This window comes from Enoplosus armatus, chromosome 12, assembly GCF_043641665.1.
Source record: "Enoplosus armatus isolate fEnoArm2 chromosome 12, fEnoArm2.hap1, whole genome shotgun sequence".
Taxonomy (NCBI): domain Eukaryota; kingdom Metazoa; phylum Chordata; class Actinopteri; order Centrarchiformes; family Enoplosidae; genus Enoplosus; species Enoplosus armatus.
Window position 1 is genome coordinate 23,092,661 of NC_092191.1, and position 14,280 is coordinate 23,106,940.

At 42.7% G+C, this 14,280-nt stretch overlaps 1 protein-coding gene across 1 annotated transcript in view; it reads right to left on the reverse strand.

Moving 5' to 3' along the window:
• The window catches only part of col13a1 (collagen, type XIII, alpha 1), a 105,303-nt gene that overhangs the window by 19,048 nt on the left and 71,975 nt on the right, over positions 1–14,280 (reverse strand). The window contains exons 15-21 of the mRNA XM_070916542.1: positions 10,516–10,608; positions 9,851–9,892; positions 9,729–9,746; positions 9,170–9,196; positions 8,757–8,801; positions 6,607–6,633; positions 5,527–5,531 (exon numbers count right to left, since the gene is read on the reverse strand). Coding sequence (XP_070772643.1) covers positions 5,527–5,531; positions 6,607–6,633; positions 8,757–8,801; positions 9,170–9,196; positions 9,729–9,746; positions 9,851–9,892; positions 10,516–10,608 — 257 coding nt within the window. The remainder of the gene's footprint in view (positions 1–5,526; positions 5,532–6,606; positions 6,634–8,756; positions 8,802–9,169; positions 9,197–9,728; positions 9,747–9,850; positions 9,893–10,515; positions 10,609–14,280) is intronic.

A 14,280-nucleotide genomic window follows, 5' to 3' on the forward strand; every position in this document is an offset into this window, starting at 1 on the left:
AGTTAGCCAGCCCAATTCTGAACCAGTCATTAAGGCTGGCTAATTATAGCCATCCATTAATAAAGGCCACAGCACTCCAACAAATGCCAACTGAAGCACAAAAGCTAACAGCACAGGAAGACAAAACAAAACACACTCAGACTTAAGTGACGCTTTGGCTAGTCACAAACACAAAACACTGATGTGATGAATATCGGACTTTACAGATGTCCAGCTACAAGAGGAATAAGGATGACAGAAGCACAACACAACAGTTAGGATGCTTATTCCGGGCCTACCCTGTAGCCCCTCTTGCCAGGGATGCCAGGGATGCCAGCCTGTCCCTTTGCAGTGGAAGAAAGACAGTTATGACCCATTGATCAGATTGGGTATGTAATAACTGCCACGCACACTGCTCAGAAAATGGCTTTACCTTTAACCCAGGAGCGCCCAAGAAACCTGGTTCTCCCTACAATGGCCAAGATGGCATAAAGATGGCGGAAAAAGGAAGAAAAGGAAAACAGTTGATATACAGTTTTTCCTTCAAGATGTTGAAAAATAAATGCATACACATCTAGAAAGCAATTTATTTATTTTATTTTATTTATTTGTTGCAATTACATGGATAGATTACTGAATGGGTATACCAGGCACAGGTCAAGGGGCCCAAGGGGTCAGGGGACCCTGAGCCTCTGTAGTCAATCAGATGACTACAAAGACACGTGAAACAACCTCAAAGAGATGCAAAACAACTACAAAGAGACAAAAACGACCACAAAGAGACACAAAATGACAACAAAGTCAAGAATGTCATTTGTCATTTTTGTGTCCATTTTGAGTCTGTTTCAATTTGGGTGTTTTTGCCCCTTGTAGGAGGGGTGGGGGGGGCAGGGGCCCATTGTCCCATAATCCATCCATGTAAAAGTATACAGTGAAATTAAAAACTGTGACTGATTAGCATCTGTCAAGTGCCAGCCACAGCATGACCAACCAAAATTGGTTGTTAAAAATAGAATAGGAAAACACACTTGAGTCACTTTGTCTGTATTGTTGCTCCTCTTTTCAGATTAATGAGTAGGTAGCTTAAAGATGATGTACAGTCACAGCTGTAACCACACAATCACAGACATACTGTAGCTGGCTGGTAGAGGGAGTTCCTACAATCCTGTTGCCTCCAGTAGAATCTGTATACTGTCCATGCAGGCTATGTGTCTGAGGATGCTTTAAAATAATTTCTCATAGTCGTAGACAGAGGATAACAAGTCAAGATTGCAAGTGTAATCTCTTACAAAATGTAAAAGGGAAAAGATGAAACAGGAATCATTAGCACCGAAAGACCAAAATAGCGGACATTTTGCGTGCTTCAATCAAATTCTAGACTAACCTTCATCCTAGCCTCACTGGCATCCCCAGGCCCAGTGCCAGGAGGGCAACTCGTTTCTTGTCTCGGTACTCTAATACCCTACATGCGTCAAACGTTTGGGTTTTGGGGTTGTAAGTGTTGTGCACACATAAGCTAAGGTGTCATTCAGAGATTTTCGTGGGTGTTTTCTTTTATACTTGAAGATTTGGGGTTCAACATTAACTTGATTTGTTTCAGACCCCCCCCCCTTCTAACAGGAAGTTGGATCAGGAAGCATGTACAAGGCTACACATTTACAGTATATGCAGCTTTCCAGAAATACTATTGCAATATACTCCAACTGGTGCAGCTACTGATTATATTGCTATCGCTGCAGCCCCTACCCTTGAACCCCTTTGACTAGCATTCATTCGCTGACAATGTCATAACTGTATCCTAAGAAACTGAAGTTTTCCAAGCCTAAATTCTAATCACACATCATCGGAGTATTTTAGCCTAATGGTGTCACTGGGGTGCACTTTTCACACTCATGTATCAGCTGTAAGGTGGAAATGGAAGGGTTCCAAAAAGATCTGTCACACAGGCATGCCATACCATGATTTATCAATAAGCTAATCTCTTTATTGAAGCCACGCAACCACGGGCTTTCCGCTTCAGAGGAAAAGTCCAAGGAGGGATGATTTTGAAACCGATCAGTCACAGTGAAATGAACTGTAATCATCTTCCAATCATGCTACAGGATTACTTGTTTTCATTGTGTTTGCGCTGCGGCCAAGTCGTCCTGTCACACTCCATTTGTTTCAGGGGAAGGAAATGGAGATGCGGTTACTCACTGCCAAGGTCTCCGTAATGATTTACAAGTGCAAGTACACTTTCCATGTGTACACTAAACAGTGAAGTAGTATGCTTGGTAACAGATGGACGGGATTAGGCTTAGAGCAATATATCAGGGTGGAGACACAAAGCTCTTTTAAAATGAAGACCACTTAAAAGTTACATCAGTAAGCCGGTGTCACTAACACTAAATATCATAGAAATTAGGTATTTCACAGAACATATTGATTGTAAACTTTATATTTATACCAAATGGGCTCTTGTTGGGAAGCACCTTTGGAAAAGGTCAGTTAAAGGTGTTTTGATTGGATTTCTTGCATGCAAAAAAAGAATATATGTTTCAATGAACAGTTTAATTGAGTACTGCTACTTATTACTCCAGTACCAATCATTTCTAATGAATGTTAAATACACATGATGTAGTTAATTAACACCATAGAAACAGTGGACCAGTGGTAGCATTGACAGGCTACAAGGATGCTAGAAAAACCTCATGACCCCATCCAGTAACATCAATGAGCAAGTGGACACGGCCTCATCATACATCTCCTTCTGTGTGGACAATATCATTCTTACCAAAAAAAGCAACAATCTTCCCCTAACAACAAGAAAAAACTGTCACATGGTCCAGCTCCTCAACTCCCAACCACTCCTGACCCTGTGCTCACCTTGAACAACCATCAGCTAATTGTACACATTTGGAAAAATGCGATTCGCTCTTGGCCATAATATTAGTATCCTTAGTAAAGTAAAGTATTTTTGTCGGTAAGCAACCAACAATTTGCAGCTTCTCTGTGAAATGTCAAGCGATAGACAAACACTGGAAGGAATGACAATAAGAATATGATTTAGGAAACAAGAAAAATGAGTGCTACCCTGCAGGCGGTGACGTTCTCAGACTACTCAATGACAATAACTCTGACACAGCCTATCAAAACTCAATTTCTCACTTCACACAATGGTGCATTGATACCTACCTGCAGATAAAGCCCCCCCCCAAAAAAATACCTTGGACTCACTATAGACAGTGAACTCAGTTTTGATTAACACATCACTTCGATACATAAATGATCCCAGCAAAGAGTCCATGTGAGCATTGTCTGTTGCCCCCCCCCCATCTCCTGTTGTTGCTTAATTCAACCCATACTGCTGTACTGTTCATCCTGGTTCTTCACCACGTTGACCACCTCTGACAAAAACAAACTTACCAGCGTCGAACACGCTGCCTCTAAAATCATCTGCCTTCCCACGCCCAAGCTCTCAGACATGAACGACAAAGCCATCACACCCATCACTGATCACCCCCTCGATCATCACTTCACATCACTGCCACCTGCCTGGACGGAGGTACTGGACCTTAAAATGGAGGAGGGCTCGCTTCCGCAGGAGTTTTGTCCTATCGCAGCATTGAACTGCCTCGCTGACATTCTTGTGTGCTTGGATGTAATAAGGTATTCATGGAGACTCTATGTATTGTTGTTATCTGTATGCTGCTGTGCTTATATCCACGTTGAACTGGCTGTAAGAACAAATTTCCCTCTGGGACAATAAAGTCTAAATTCTAAAACGAAATCCTCTTGAAACAATGAATGTGCCGAGTATTACATGCAATTACAGTACGAGCTTTCTTGTCTATAAAGCTGATATTTTCACTTGAGCGTGCTACCAGAGGAAAGCTCATGGGGTGTCCCAAAGACTAACAGAACCATCAAGGAATCACCCTTTGGGGACCGTGAAAGGTGTAAAATGGATAAATCCAACCCAACCTGATCACCGATGTGTTCTGATTAGTTCAGGAGATTCCGGTTTTTCAAACAAGGCTATGATTTTCTATTATTTCCTTGCACAACAGTTAAAGTGGACATGCGTCCATTCAAGGATATGAATCAGTTTCGCCTATAGAGATCCAAAAGATCCAAGAAGTGCATCACACAGATGTATGGTCACTGTGAACAATGATAAAATGAGATGGGTGATTGGAGAACTGTCTGCCCCTCTGCTCATAATATTTCCTCCAGCTGGGTAGCTCATTGTTTCTCATTTGCAGTGAAAGGAAAAAGGCAGAGATACCTTTTCATTCAGTCAAGCAAGTGTGACTCTTGGCACACCCTCCCCTCTGTCACGAAATCCACCCTCTCTGTCGTCGTCTGTTGCCCAGTCTCAGCTCCCGCGGGGGAACGCAGAATCAAAGCTGCTTTCAAAGGCATTGGGTCAGTCTAAAGCGAGGCAGTAGAGTATTTCACCACAGTGATAAAACGGGACACGGGCCTGAGGTGGTAGTTGTGTCTGCTTCCTTCATGGCTAGACATGGGCCTGTAGCCTGCTGGGAGCTTTGGAACGGAAGAGGTTAGAGTCTAGAGAAGTCATGATTTGTGGTCGGCACCATACCGATATTAATGGTTAGGGTGTATACCACAAAACTTCTACCTGGCCCGTTTTATTTCACGCTGGCACACAGCATTGGTAGCCATCTCTCTGAGATTACGTATAGACCAGATTTCCCCTGGGTTGATAGAAGCCTCAACTCCTTAGGCGACCATACCCTAACATTGAAGGATCGGTCTGCAAAAGCACTTCCTCTATATTATTAAACAATAAAAGTCCTTCTAGATCACCGTTTCCTGTGGATACCACAAATATGCACTCCCCTTGAAGTTTTCTTTTTTTTCCTCTTTCTCCCATATGTCCATTTCTGAGGCTTAATGGAGAAAACACACACACACACACACACATACACATGGTTGCGACTGCTACTGCCATGGCCATAAGAGAGCTGCTGTCAGAGCAGGTCAGCTTGGACTCCCTGAGATGCTGGAGAGACTCTGGTGAGTTACTGTTGCTATGGAGACATGAGACCCCTGACAGACAAGGCTTGCTCAAGAAACTAAGCCTGGTTCCAGACCTCTGAATCACTGCAAACATCAAAAAAGTTGTTCAGCAAGTCAAATGGCTCGATTGGTGGCCCATTGATAGCCGTTTCAGTCAACCAATCAGAACTTTGTAGTCAGGATCAAGAATGGGGACGCCGTCTTCCTACCGACAATTGTGAAAAAAGGAAATGACGATTTAAATCGACATAACCTGACTCCAAACATTTTTACCCTGAATATTCAACCAGAATCTTAACATAAATAGGTGGGGTAGCACTTTTCTTCATTTGATGAAAACAGAATTTTGTAGTATTGTTACAAAAAATGTAATGTATGGCAATATCTCATAGAATGGGATATGAAAAATGTATGAACTGGCGTTAGCTGAGTGTAGTCTACATAAAAGTGGAGAGGTATATTATGCACAGGGTGGATGAAAACATCAACTCAGAGAAGCAGCGGGGCAGTAAGAGCTAAGACACGCCCTTTCAACCACGGGAAAATCAAAAGACGAGCGAAGGCTCAGGGGGAAAAAGGGGAGTGCTAAGGAGGAGGAGATCTAAATCTTTACAGATGTCTTCGGGGGCCTTCTACCATGTTGGTCCTTGGACAGAAACTGCAAGTGATTTCTCATCCGGACCGAGCAAGTAAGGCCACTCAATGTTGACCCGCTTTGATTAACATGGGGACCTGAATCTTATTCTAGATACAGATTCAGACTCAGTGGTCATGTGTTCAGTTAGAGGCTCATCATATATGAATGAAACTGGCCATTCACAAATATTTGCTAATGGTAAGGTTAGGGCCGGCGGTTAAATTGGGGCTTGGGGCTGTCCGGGGCTCTCGGGCACACAGGCCTACACTCTTCTATGCCATCAGGGGACACTTAACTTCGACCTTCAACAATATATATATATTTTTTTTTTTACACTTTTCTCTGGCTCAATAATTCGAACAATGACTAAAACACATTGTCTTCATAGCTGTAGAGAACATAGGCCTCTATGAGGTCTATAATAATATTATAAAGAGTACGGTCTAAACCTGCTCTATATGTAAAGTGTCATGAGATAACTTTTGTTGTGATTTGGGTGAAATGAATAAAAATATATCAAATAACATTGAATTGAAGTAAAACAGAAGCTAGATCTGCAACAGAGCAGGGCCATAGGATGATGTAGTCCATATGGTGCAGTTTACTTTCTATAACAAATAGTTACACATTCTGACTTTTTAAAGGCCCCCAAAGTTTGAGAAAAACAATTCAAGGCCACTAACCTAGCTTTTACTAGCGTACACTAGCTTTTACTGGAGCTTTAAACCCTTTTTGTTAGCTTTCACACCACCCATAGACTTTCATCTTTTTTTTTGGTGTCTAATCAAAATAATCTATGCTGGGGTCAGGGTAGAGGTTTTAGAGGAGGGTCTTGGTCTCAGGACTTCTAGAATCTTGGCTATGGCCCTGAACAGAACATAGTAAATGGGCGGTAACCTGTATTGGCAGCTGTTCCTAATATTTTGTGACAATTCAGACAAACGAAAAAGGTAAAGAAATCTTACCTTAATTCCTTGGTCTCCCTTAACTCCCTGTGAAGCAAAGCAGAGACAAATACTATAAATGTAACAGCTGATAACCATCACAGCTGTCCACTAGATGGAGCAACAAGACCCTCTGTGCGGACAATGAGCAGTGAGGACTGTGCTCAAAGCCTCACAGAATGGATTTGCAAACTGAAGGAGCAGTTGAGGAAGCATCTAAGGAGTTATCTAATCCCTGTTGTGCAATCTCTGGGGGGGGAGGGGGGGGGTGGACAAGGCAGATCACAGTGCCTGTGAGCTCATGGCAGAAAATACAAGCAGGATTCTGGGCTGATTTCATGGGGAAACAAAGCAAGATGGAAGAACTGCTGAAGTTTACGAGGCAATAATATGCACGGAAGCTCACAGCAACAAGGTTCTTCCAGCGGTCCCGGCCTCTGCAGAAAAGCTGCAGTATTTCTTCAGAGGGACACTACTTAAACGTAGTGTCTTTGAGAGTTGTGTTACAGATATATTGGACTGGATATATGCTGTGGTTTTGTTGTGACAGCATCCAAACTGTTTTGCTGATACCCAGATGACTGAGATGCTTTGCTTTAGCTCCGCAATTGAGCAGTTGAGTTGAGTTTTCAAAACGTCAACATCAGGTTTGAAGGCACCATTTAGCATCTTTAAAGCTGCACTAATCTTTTTTTTTGTGTGTATTGTGAAAGATGTCACTACAGGATAATCACCAACTTTGGACCGAGCACTCCACATTATTTGGATGTTTTCGTCACATAAGAGTTACCCCGCGCGGTAGTATTGGATTTGAAAAAGGTTCAAAATAACGTTTTCAATTTTTCTCCTGGAGTTTGTGTAAGGAATGCTGTCTAACTATGTGACATACGAAATGTTAAGGTCACCAAATGGGACTACTGTTCTCATCACCTCGATGGAGAGTTTTAGCCTCTTTTAAATCCCTGTTTTGTTTTTCATTGATAAAACCACAGCGCACTAACTGCTCAGTGCCATATAATACCTTGGATTAGTGTAGAACAGTTGCTGTGTACATATATGTGTGTGTGTGTGTGTTTGTGTGTGTCCTCTAGAGGAAGTTAAGCCATGGAAAAGTGGAGAAGGACAAGCACGTGGAGGGTGTATCAGGCATAGCTCCCTTTGCCACCCCCCCCCCCCCCACACAGCTTCAAAGCGAAGCTTAGATCCTTTAAACTGTCTGTGTGCATGTTCGTGTCAGTGTATTTTGTGAGGTCAGGGCATCTGTATCTTCATGATATCAGTTCTGAACAACTTTTTTTTTTTTCACTATTTTTACTATTTTATATAAATGAAAAGTGGTGCTTGCTGGGAAGGGCCAGATGATGTGACTAAGACCAAAAATCCACAGTTCTTATTGCATGGAAAATGTCATTCAAAAGGTAACGGTAATTCTGGTATTTCCAAACCTGGGCCCTATTTTTCTTTTTCTTTTTTTTTATACATATTTTGGGGTCTGAGATTTCAGAGCGAGACTGCTTTTTCTGGTTAAACAAAATGATCCATCTCTGTTGGGATCCTTTCCATAATGCTGTCAAATGCAAACGAGTGCTTTTAGTGGACGTACTTTAACGGGCGCAGTTGCCTGCAAAGAATGACATTGCAGCCATTGTAGCCTGTTCTCGCGGCTGCAGGCTGAGGCTGATCTACTGGATCAATGTCTTTGTACCTATGAGTCAAAATATGTAAAAGTAGGGCCCAGGTTTAAAAACACCGGAATTTCCTTTTAAGTTCAAGCTTCAGCAATTTGAGTTAGACAAATTGGGTGTCTTCCCAATTTAGCATATTTTTCAATACCCTCTTTGTGTTTCCACGGACAGTGTTTCCCTGCTTTGTTAGGTTTGTTTCCAGGAAAAAAAAAACAACCACAGACAAAACCCTGCACACAGCTACCAAGATGAAGATATGCATTTAACTGAACTCAAATTGTAACTGCGTAATCGTGTTAGAAGAGGATCGCCTCACAGCCAGTCTGGTAACGTAACCCATTCCAATGTACATAAATGTTGTATTAAGATAAGATTTTAAGAAACCTGAGTATCCTTTGGAGTTTCATTCTAAACTTTTTGGCATGAATCATTGAGGGAAACTTGAAAACGTTATATATAAATAAATAGGTAGAAAGTGTAGAATACCTTTGGGCCTTCAGGACCTAGTGGGCCGACATCACCTCGATCACCCTGTGGAAAGACAGAAAAGACAAATATCAACACTGATTCAACAGAAAGTTGACTAACAGGAAACAGATGGGGAGTGGACAGACAAGCAAAGGGACAAATCATTTGTCGAAACCACCCTCACCTACGGCACTCCCAAAGTCTTTTTACGATCCTCTCTGTCGTATGTCTACTTTCCTTATTTTAGCTTTGGCTAAAAGTCCACCATTATAGAAATAGATGGTTATTGGTTTCTGTTCACAATGAAAAACCCATCAATTACTCAATGGGCCGTGTGTACAGAAGATCGTGCACTGGAATAAGTGTTTCCTAGCCAATCTAACCACATCCTGGATTCCACTGACCACATTCTTTCACAGAAGAGAGCTCACCTTTTGTCCTGGCACGCCAGGCTCACCCTGGAGAAGAAAAAAAAAACACAAGTGTGTACATACAAAGCACATATCCAACCAGTGTAACAAATTCAGTGTTTTGTAGTAACAGAAATGCGGGCGGCCGAGGCCTGACTTGAGGGGTTCAAAGTCATTTTTTTTCCACCCAGGTGCCTCTCTGCTCTTGCAGCAGCCCAGCTCATGCTAAGGCCTATCACAAGTGAAAACCACTTTAGTGAAGTTCAGCTTGTTTTCCATAATGAGAGGCGTTTATAGGACTGTATGTTTCTCTGACCTCACAATCCACATTCCTCCTTGCAAATAAGCCGTGAAAATGAATGCATCATGTGGAGATCTACTCATCCAATCCAAAAGGAAACGTGTAGCGTTGTGTAGGTGGGGTTGGTCTGAATTTCAGAGCAGCTGCGCAGAGAACCAAACGGAAAACTTTCTGACTTGATCCCTGTCTCATGTGCCTTGCTTTATTTGGGCCCGAGCGTGTTTGTCTGTAATAACTCTCAAATCGTCACGTGAGGCCACAAAGATTAAATGTGTTTACCTTCAGTCCAGGTAAAAGCTGCAGAAAGAAAGTAGAAATCATAAAAAGGTTAATGTCAAATGCCCACTAATTAGATGGTTCTAGAAAAATAAACGCAGAGAACTCACTGAACCAAAGCTTACCCTTGGATCTTTTCCTGGTTTGCCCGGTTCACCAGGCTTACCCTGTATGAAAAGATCACATTTTTTTTTTTTTTAACACAATTTGCAAAACTGTGTACAATACCAGTTCCATTATGCCATTTGAATTTCAAACTAGCACAATAGCAAAGTTAACTTGAATCAGACTTGAACTCGCACCTTAAACCTTTCACGACTGAACTTATGCTCTTAGGCTGCAACATGGAATTGATGTCGGTTTTTGAAACAGCTAAGTCACGGACAGCAGCCTGTCCAGCTTTTTATGGTGTCCCTGAGAAAGGTTAACTTGTGACTCTGCCCATTTCCAGTCCAGGCTGATTTAAGAGTATTTAGAAATGGCCATCATTGAGGGAATGCGTGCTTTATTGACTGAAGTCCTTATCACTGGAAAACATTTTTTTTTACACAAAAAGTAAAGATTTGTGGTTGCCAGGGCAGGTGAGAGTGAGAAACAGACACACACATTGAATGGCCACTAATGCAATCAAATGGGCTGATTGTGAGTTGATTGATTAAAACATCAGAGGAATGTTGTTTTTAAGTCTCTGTCCAACAGCTTCTGTTGTTTGTGCAAAAGCTGAAATGATTCTTGAGGTTGCTAATGAACAGGTGTGAAGGTAGAATTAAAATTTTTGACTGGGACTCACCGGTGGGCCACTGGCTCCATTCAGGCCTGGTGTCCCTGGGGGCCCGGGAGGTCCTGGAAGTCCGGGGGGTCCCTGCGTTCCAGGCTCGCCCTGCTGAGAGACCTTGAGTTACAACCTGTCATGCTGGAGCAAGCCTCGCCACACTTGCCATGCCAACACAACAACCTCACACTACACCGCAAATAACTGCAGCAGGGGGGGCGGGGGGGTTGCAAAGAGGAAGGTTAGCTGGGGAGCAAGGCAAGCGGTTATAATGCCTGAGAACGAAGATTCATTCTTGACCTTGGGAAGGCTTATCTGGGATAAAACATTCCAAAATCTAGGTTCACTTATTTGCTCTTCAAAGTACCCAGAGTACCCCAAGTACCCTGGGTAAGGGCCTGGAAACCGGTCAAACATTGAGGGCCAACCAATCGTGAACCGGCAACCGGCCGTATCAGCTGTCTGTGAACATGAGACCAAAACCAATCACAGCAGCCGGAGAAAGATCAAGGAGGACATTCACATCTGACCCCAGAGCCACTGGCTCTAGAGAGCTAGTAAGTGCACCTTCAGTTTCGAATATTTGATCCCAGATGTGGTTATAATGGTGTTTTTTTGTTCTAAGCGACTACCTTTGTCTGGAGAGCAAGGCACTGGGAAATAAGTGACACTGATGTAGTTTTTATTAAGTTACAGTTTTAGTTGAGAGTTTTTATCCTTTTGACCAGCCATGTAGAATCATATAGGTAATGGTCCTGGATCTGTAACTGCAGAAATAACAGCTGATCTGTGTGTGTGTGTGTGTGTGTGTGTGTGTGTGTGTGTGGTTATTCTGAAGACTGCCCACTGACAGCCAGAGCCCTGGGGAATTATCTCAAACCAACGCCAAGGCTAAACAAAATCATATAAAGGCAATTTACTATGAGCGCAGGATATGAAGAGAACAAATACACCTTAGCGGCTGAAATAAATGTGCCTGGCTGCTACGCATACTGAATCTGCTTCTCCTTCGTTTCAAATTAGAAGGGCTTTCTGCTACTCTTTCGGAACTCACAAAATCAATTTCCTGACAGCTAGCAGATCAATATTTTACAGAGTGGACGTCTCCATATAGATCACATCAACTAGTCCGTAATGCATAACATTTAATGTGTTATGCAACAGCGTATGATTTATGTGCACATGTGGTCCGACTTAGAGAAGTTCCTAACGCTTGCCTCACCCCCGTCACTCAGCAATCACTGTGTTACACTGCAGGAGAACACACATGTACAGTAGCTCAGGACCAGGGAGCGCTGCTAGGCTAATATTCTGAGATAATAGAGAACATACCCATCCACATTAGATCCATATTTCATCCGCGCATGTATGAATGTGTCCAGATGTAATCTATGTCTCTTGATGTGTTTTCCTCTCAAGGGTAATACACACACTGTTATGGGCAGACTGCAGCTGCCAACAGCTGACAATAAAATCTGCTATTCTGCACAATTTGACCACATTCATGACTGAACATTTCGGAAAGAAACAAAAATCAGCCATAATTGTTTCGCATCACGATGGAAATCCCATGACATCTCGATTTATCGTAAGGAGGCAATATGAACTCTGTACGGTATGTTAGTCCAGCTTGTGTTTTCAATGTATGACAGCGAAGTAGTTGCTGATCTCCAAACAAGATACTGTGTCCTGGCAAAGAGCAGACTGCACACCTGGGATAAATAAGACAGAGCTGATGCCAACTAGTGTCAAATGACCCACAGGGCAGCACGCGGAGGTCCTTCACACACACACACAGCTTTGTCTACTGTTGTAGGAACTGATGGACAGTAACGGCTGCTATGTACATAACTTTACATGTACTCGTCCAGATATATGGTAAAGAATTGGTAATGCCATCAGCTGTAGATCAACCTGTAGATTAGGTCAAATCATTTGGTCAAATGGCACCAAATTTACAAAAAGCATAAAGGTCAGTTTACTAATCACAGGGAATACTACTCCACCTGTGAGACAGGAAGCCTTAATTGGAGGTGTGGAATTTGATAGATGAGGTAGGGAGAGTCTAACAATAATATCAAGTTGCAATGTTGGAAATGTAGGATCTGGCATTTTTGGAGCTTAAACTAGGGAGTGAGTGTCAGAATATCTTGGCCTCTGCTGCTTCAATTTTGTCAATTCATTTTTTTAATCAGTCTCTTTTGAGTCCTTCAACTTTATGCAAGTGCACCTGCTAAGTCGCTTTAAGTTAGGGGGGAAAATGGTGGTCAGGGCTAAATGGTGGTCAGGGCTAAATAATAAACACAATCAAAGCAATGCTGTTCAAAAGCAAACACTATGTTTGTCCTTACTTTGTACCTGCGTTGACCCTGAATGTTGCTCCTGAAGGCGAATGCGTCGCTAATGGTAAATCACTTACGCATATGAGATGACTATGAATTATGAAGGATAAATGGCTTTATGAAGATGCTAGGATTGTAAATTTTTTTTAATTTTTTTATCATTGCCGGATTTTGTTTCCACAGGAAAGAGGTCCAGTTCAGATGTTCTTGACTTTTCATTCATCTTAGGTCGCATTCACACCAAATCAGGTCTGGAGCTCCAACGTTGGGTTGCTTGCGTTTCTCCAAAAGTTGAATCTGTTTCAACTTTTCGACACAGCGGTGCAATGGGTTTTTGTTTTTGCACCCCCTGCCGTTACCACCACCGCAGTCTAAACTGACTACGCACATTCAAGTGAGTGGGAGGACTGGGAGGTTTTCGCCGGAACACCTGATTTGGTCTGAATGCAGCCTTAGTGATTCATCAGTTGATTGTAAAGTTAAGTAAATACTATTTGCAGAATCTACTTTGCCTGTTTTGAATTTGTCTTTTCTTGCCATTGGCTACCTCCACTTAAAATCACAATGATTAGATTGAACTGCAATTATTATTTTTTTTTATATCAAAGATTAAAGAAAGCTAAAAAGAAAACATAGTGATTTGAAATGCAGCATTTTCGTTCCTTCTTGTCACGCATCTTTAACAGAAAATATCTTCAGACATAAATATGACGAAATATATAACAGTAGCAGCCAAAAGTTGGTTAATTACAGCACGATGGCGGAGCAGGGTTGGGGGGGGGGCGGGTTTGGCGATGGATGGCGGCGGTTGGCATTCACAGGGTGGGCAGAGAGGAGGGGGCAAGTAGGGGGCAGAGAGAATTGTACCTTGAGGCGTTTTAGGATTAGAGGGCTTATTGAGGGCATGTTGCGCATGGTGATGGGCAACATCTGCCGGGGGCAGTCACAAAGCACAGGTGGCCAGCGGTGCAAAAAGGTCACATGGCAAAGGTCACCAGGAGGCCAGAAAAAGGAAACAGGGTAGAACCGGGGGGGGGGGGGGGGGGTATGGAGGAAAAAGAGAAATAGAACATGAGAGTGAAAAGCAAGGAAGTGGGAAGGCAAATGAGAGAAAACAAGGATTCAAGGTTGAAGAAAGGAAAGACAAAAAGAAGCACCAGTACAGCAAACTATGGGCCTGGATTGGCGAAGGGGATGGTTGGTGTACTGTGACGCTTCTTTATTTCAATGTGAAAGAATGTGAAAACATTCCAATTTCTTAGGCACCGTCAAGAGTCTGCTGGTTGCAAATCGTCAAGCATCCCCTATTCAGGGTTTGTGTGCATCAATGTCCCCATTAGCAGTAAGCCAGGCCCCTAGATTGCAGCGGAGCAGAGGTGGGTGCGAGTCTTGCCACAAAGAGAGTACAGCAGTACAGTTAGAGAGTGCACATCCAGACTTA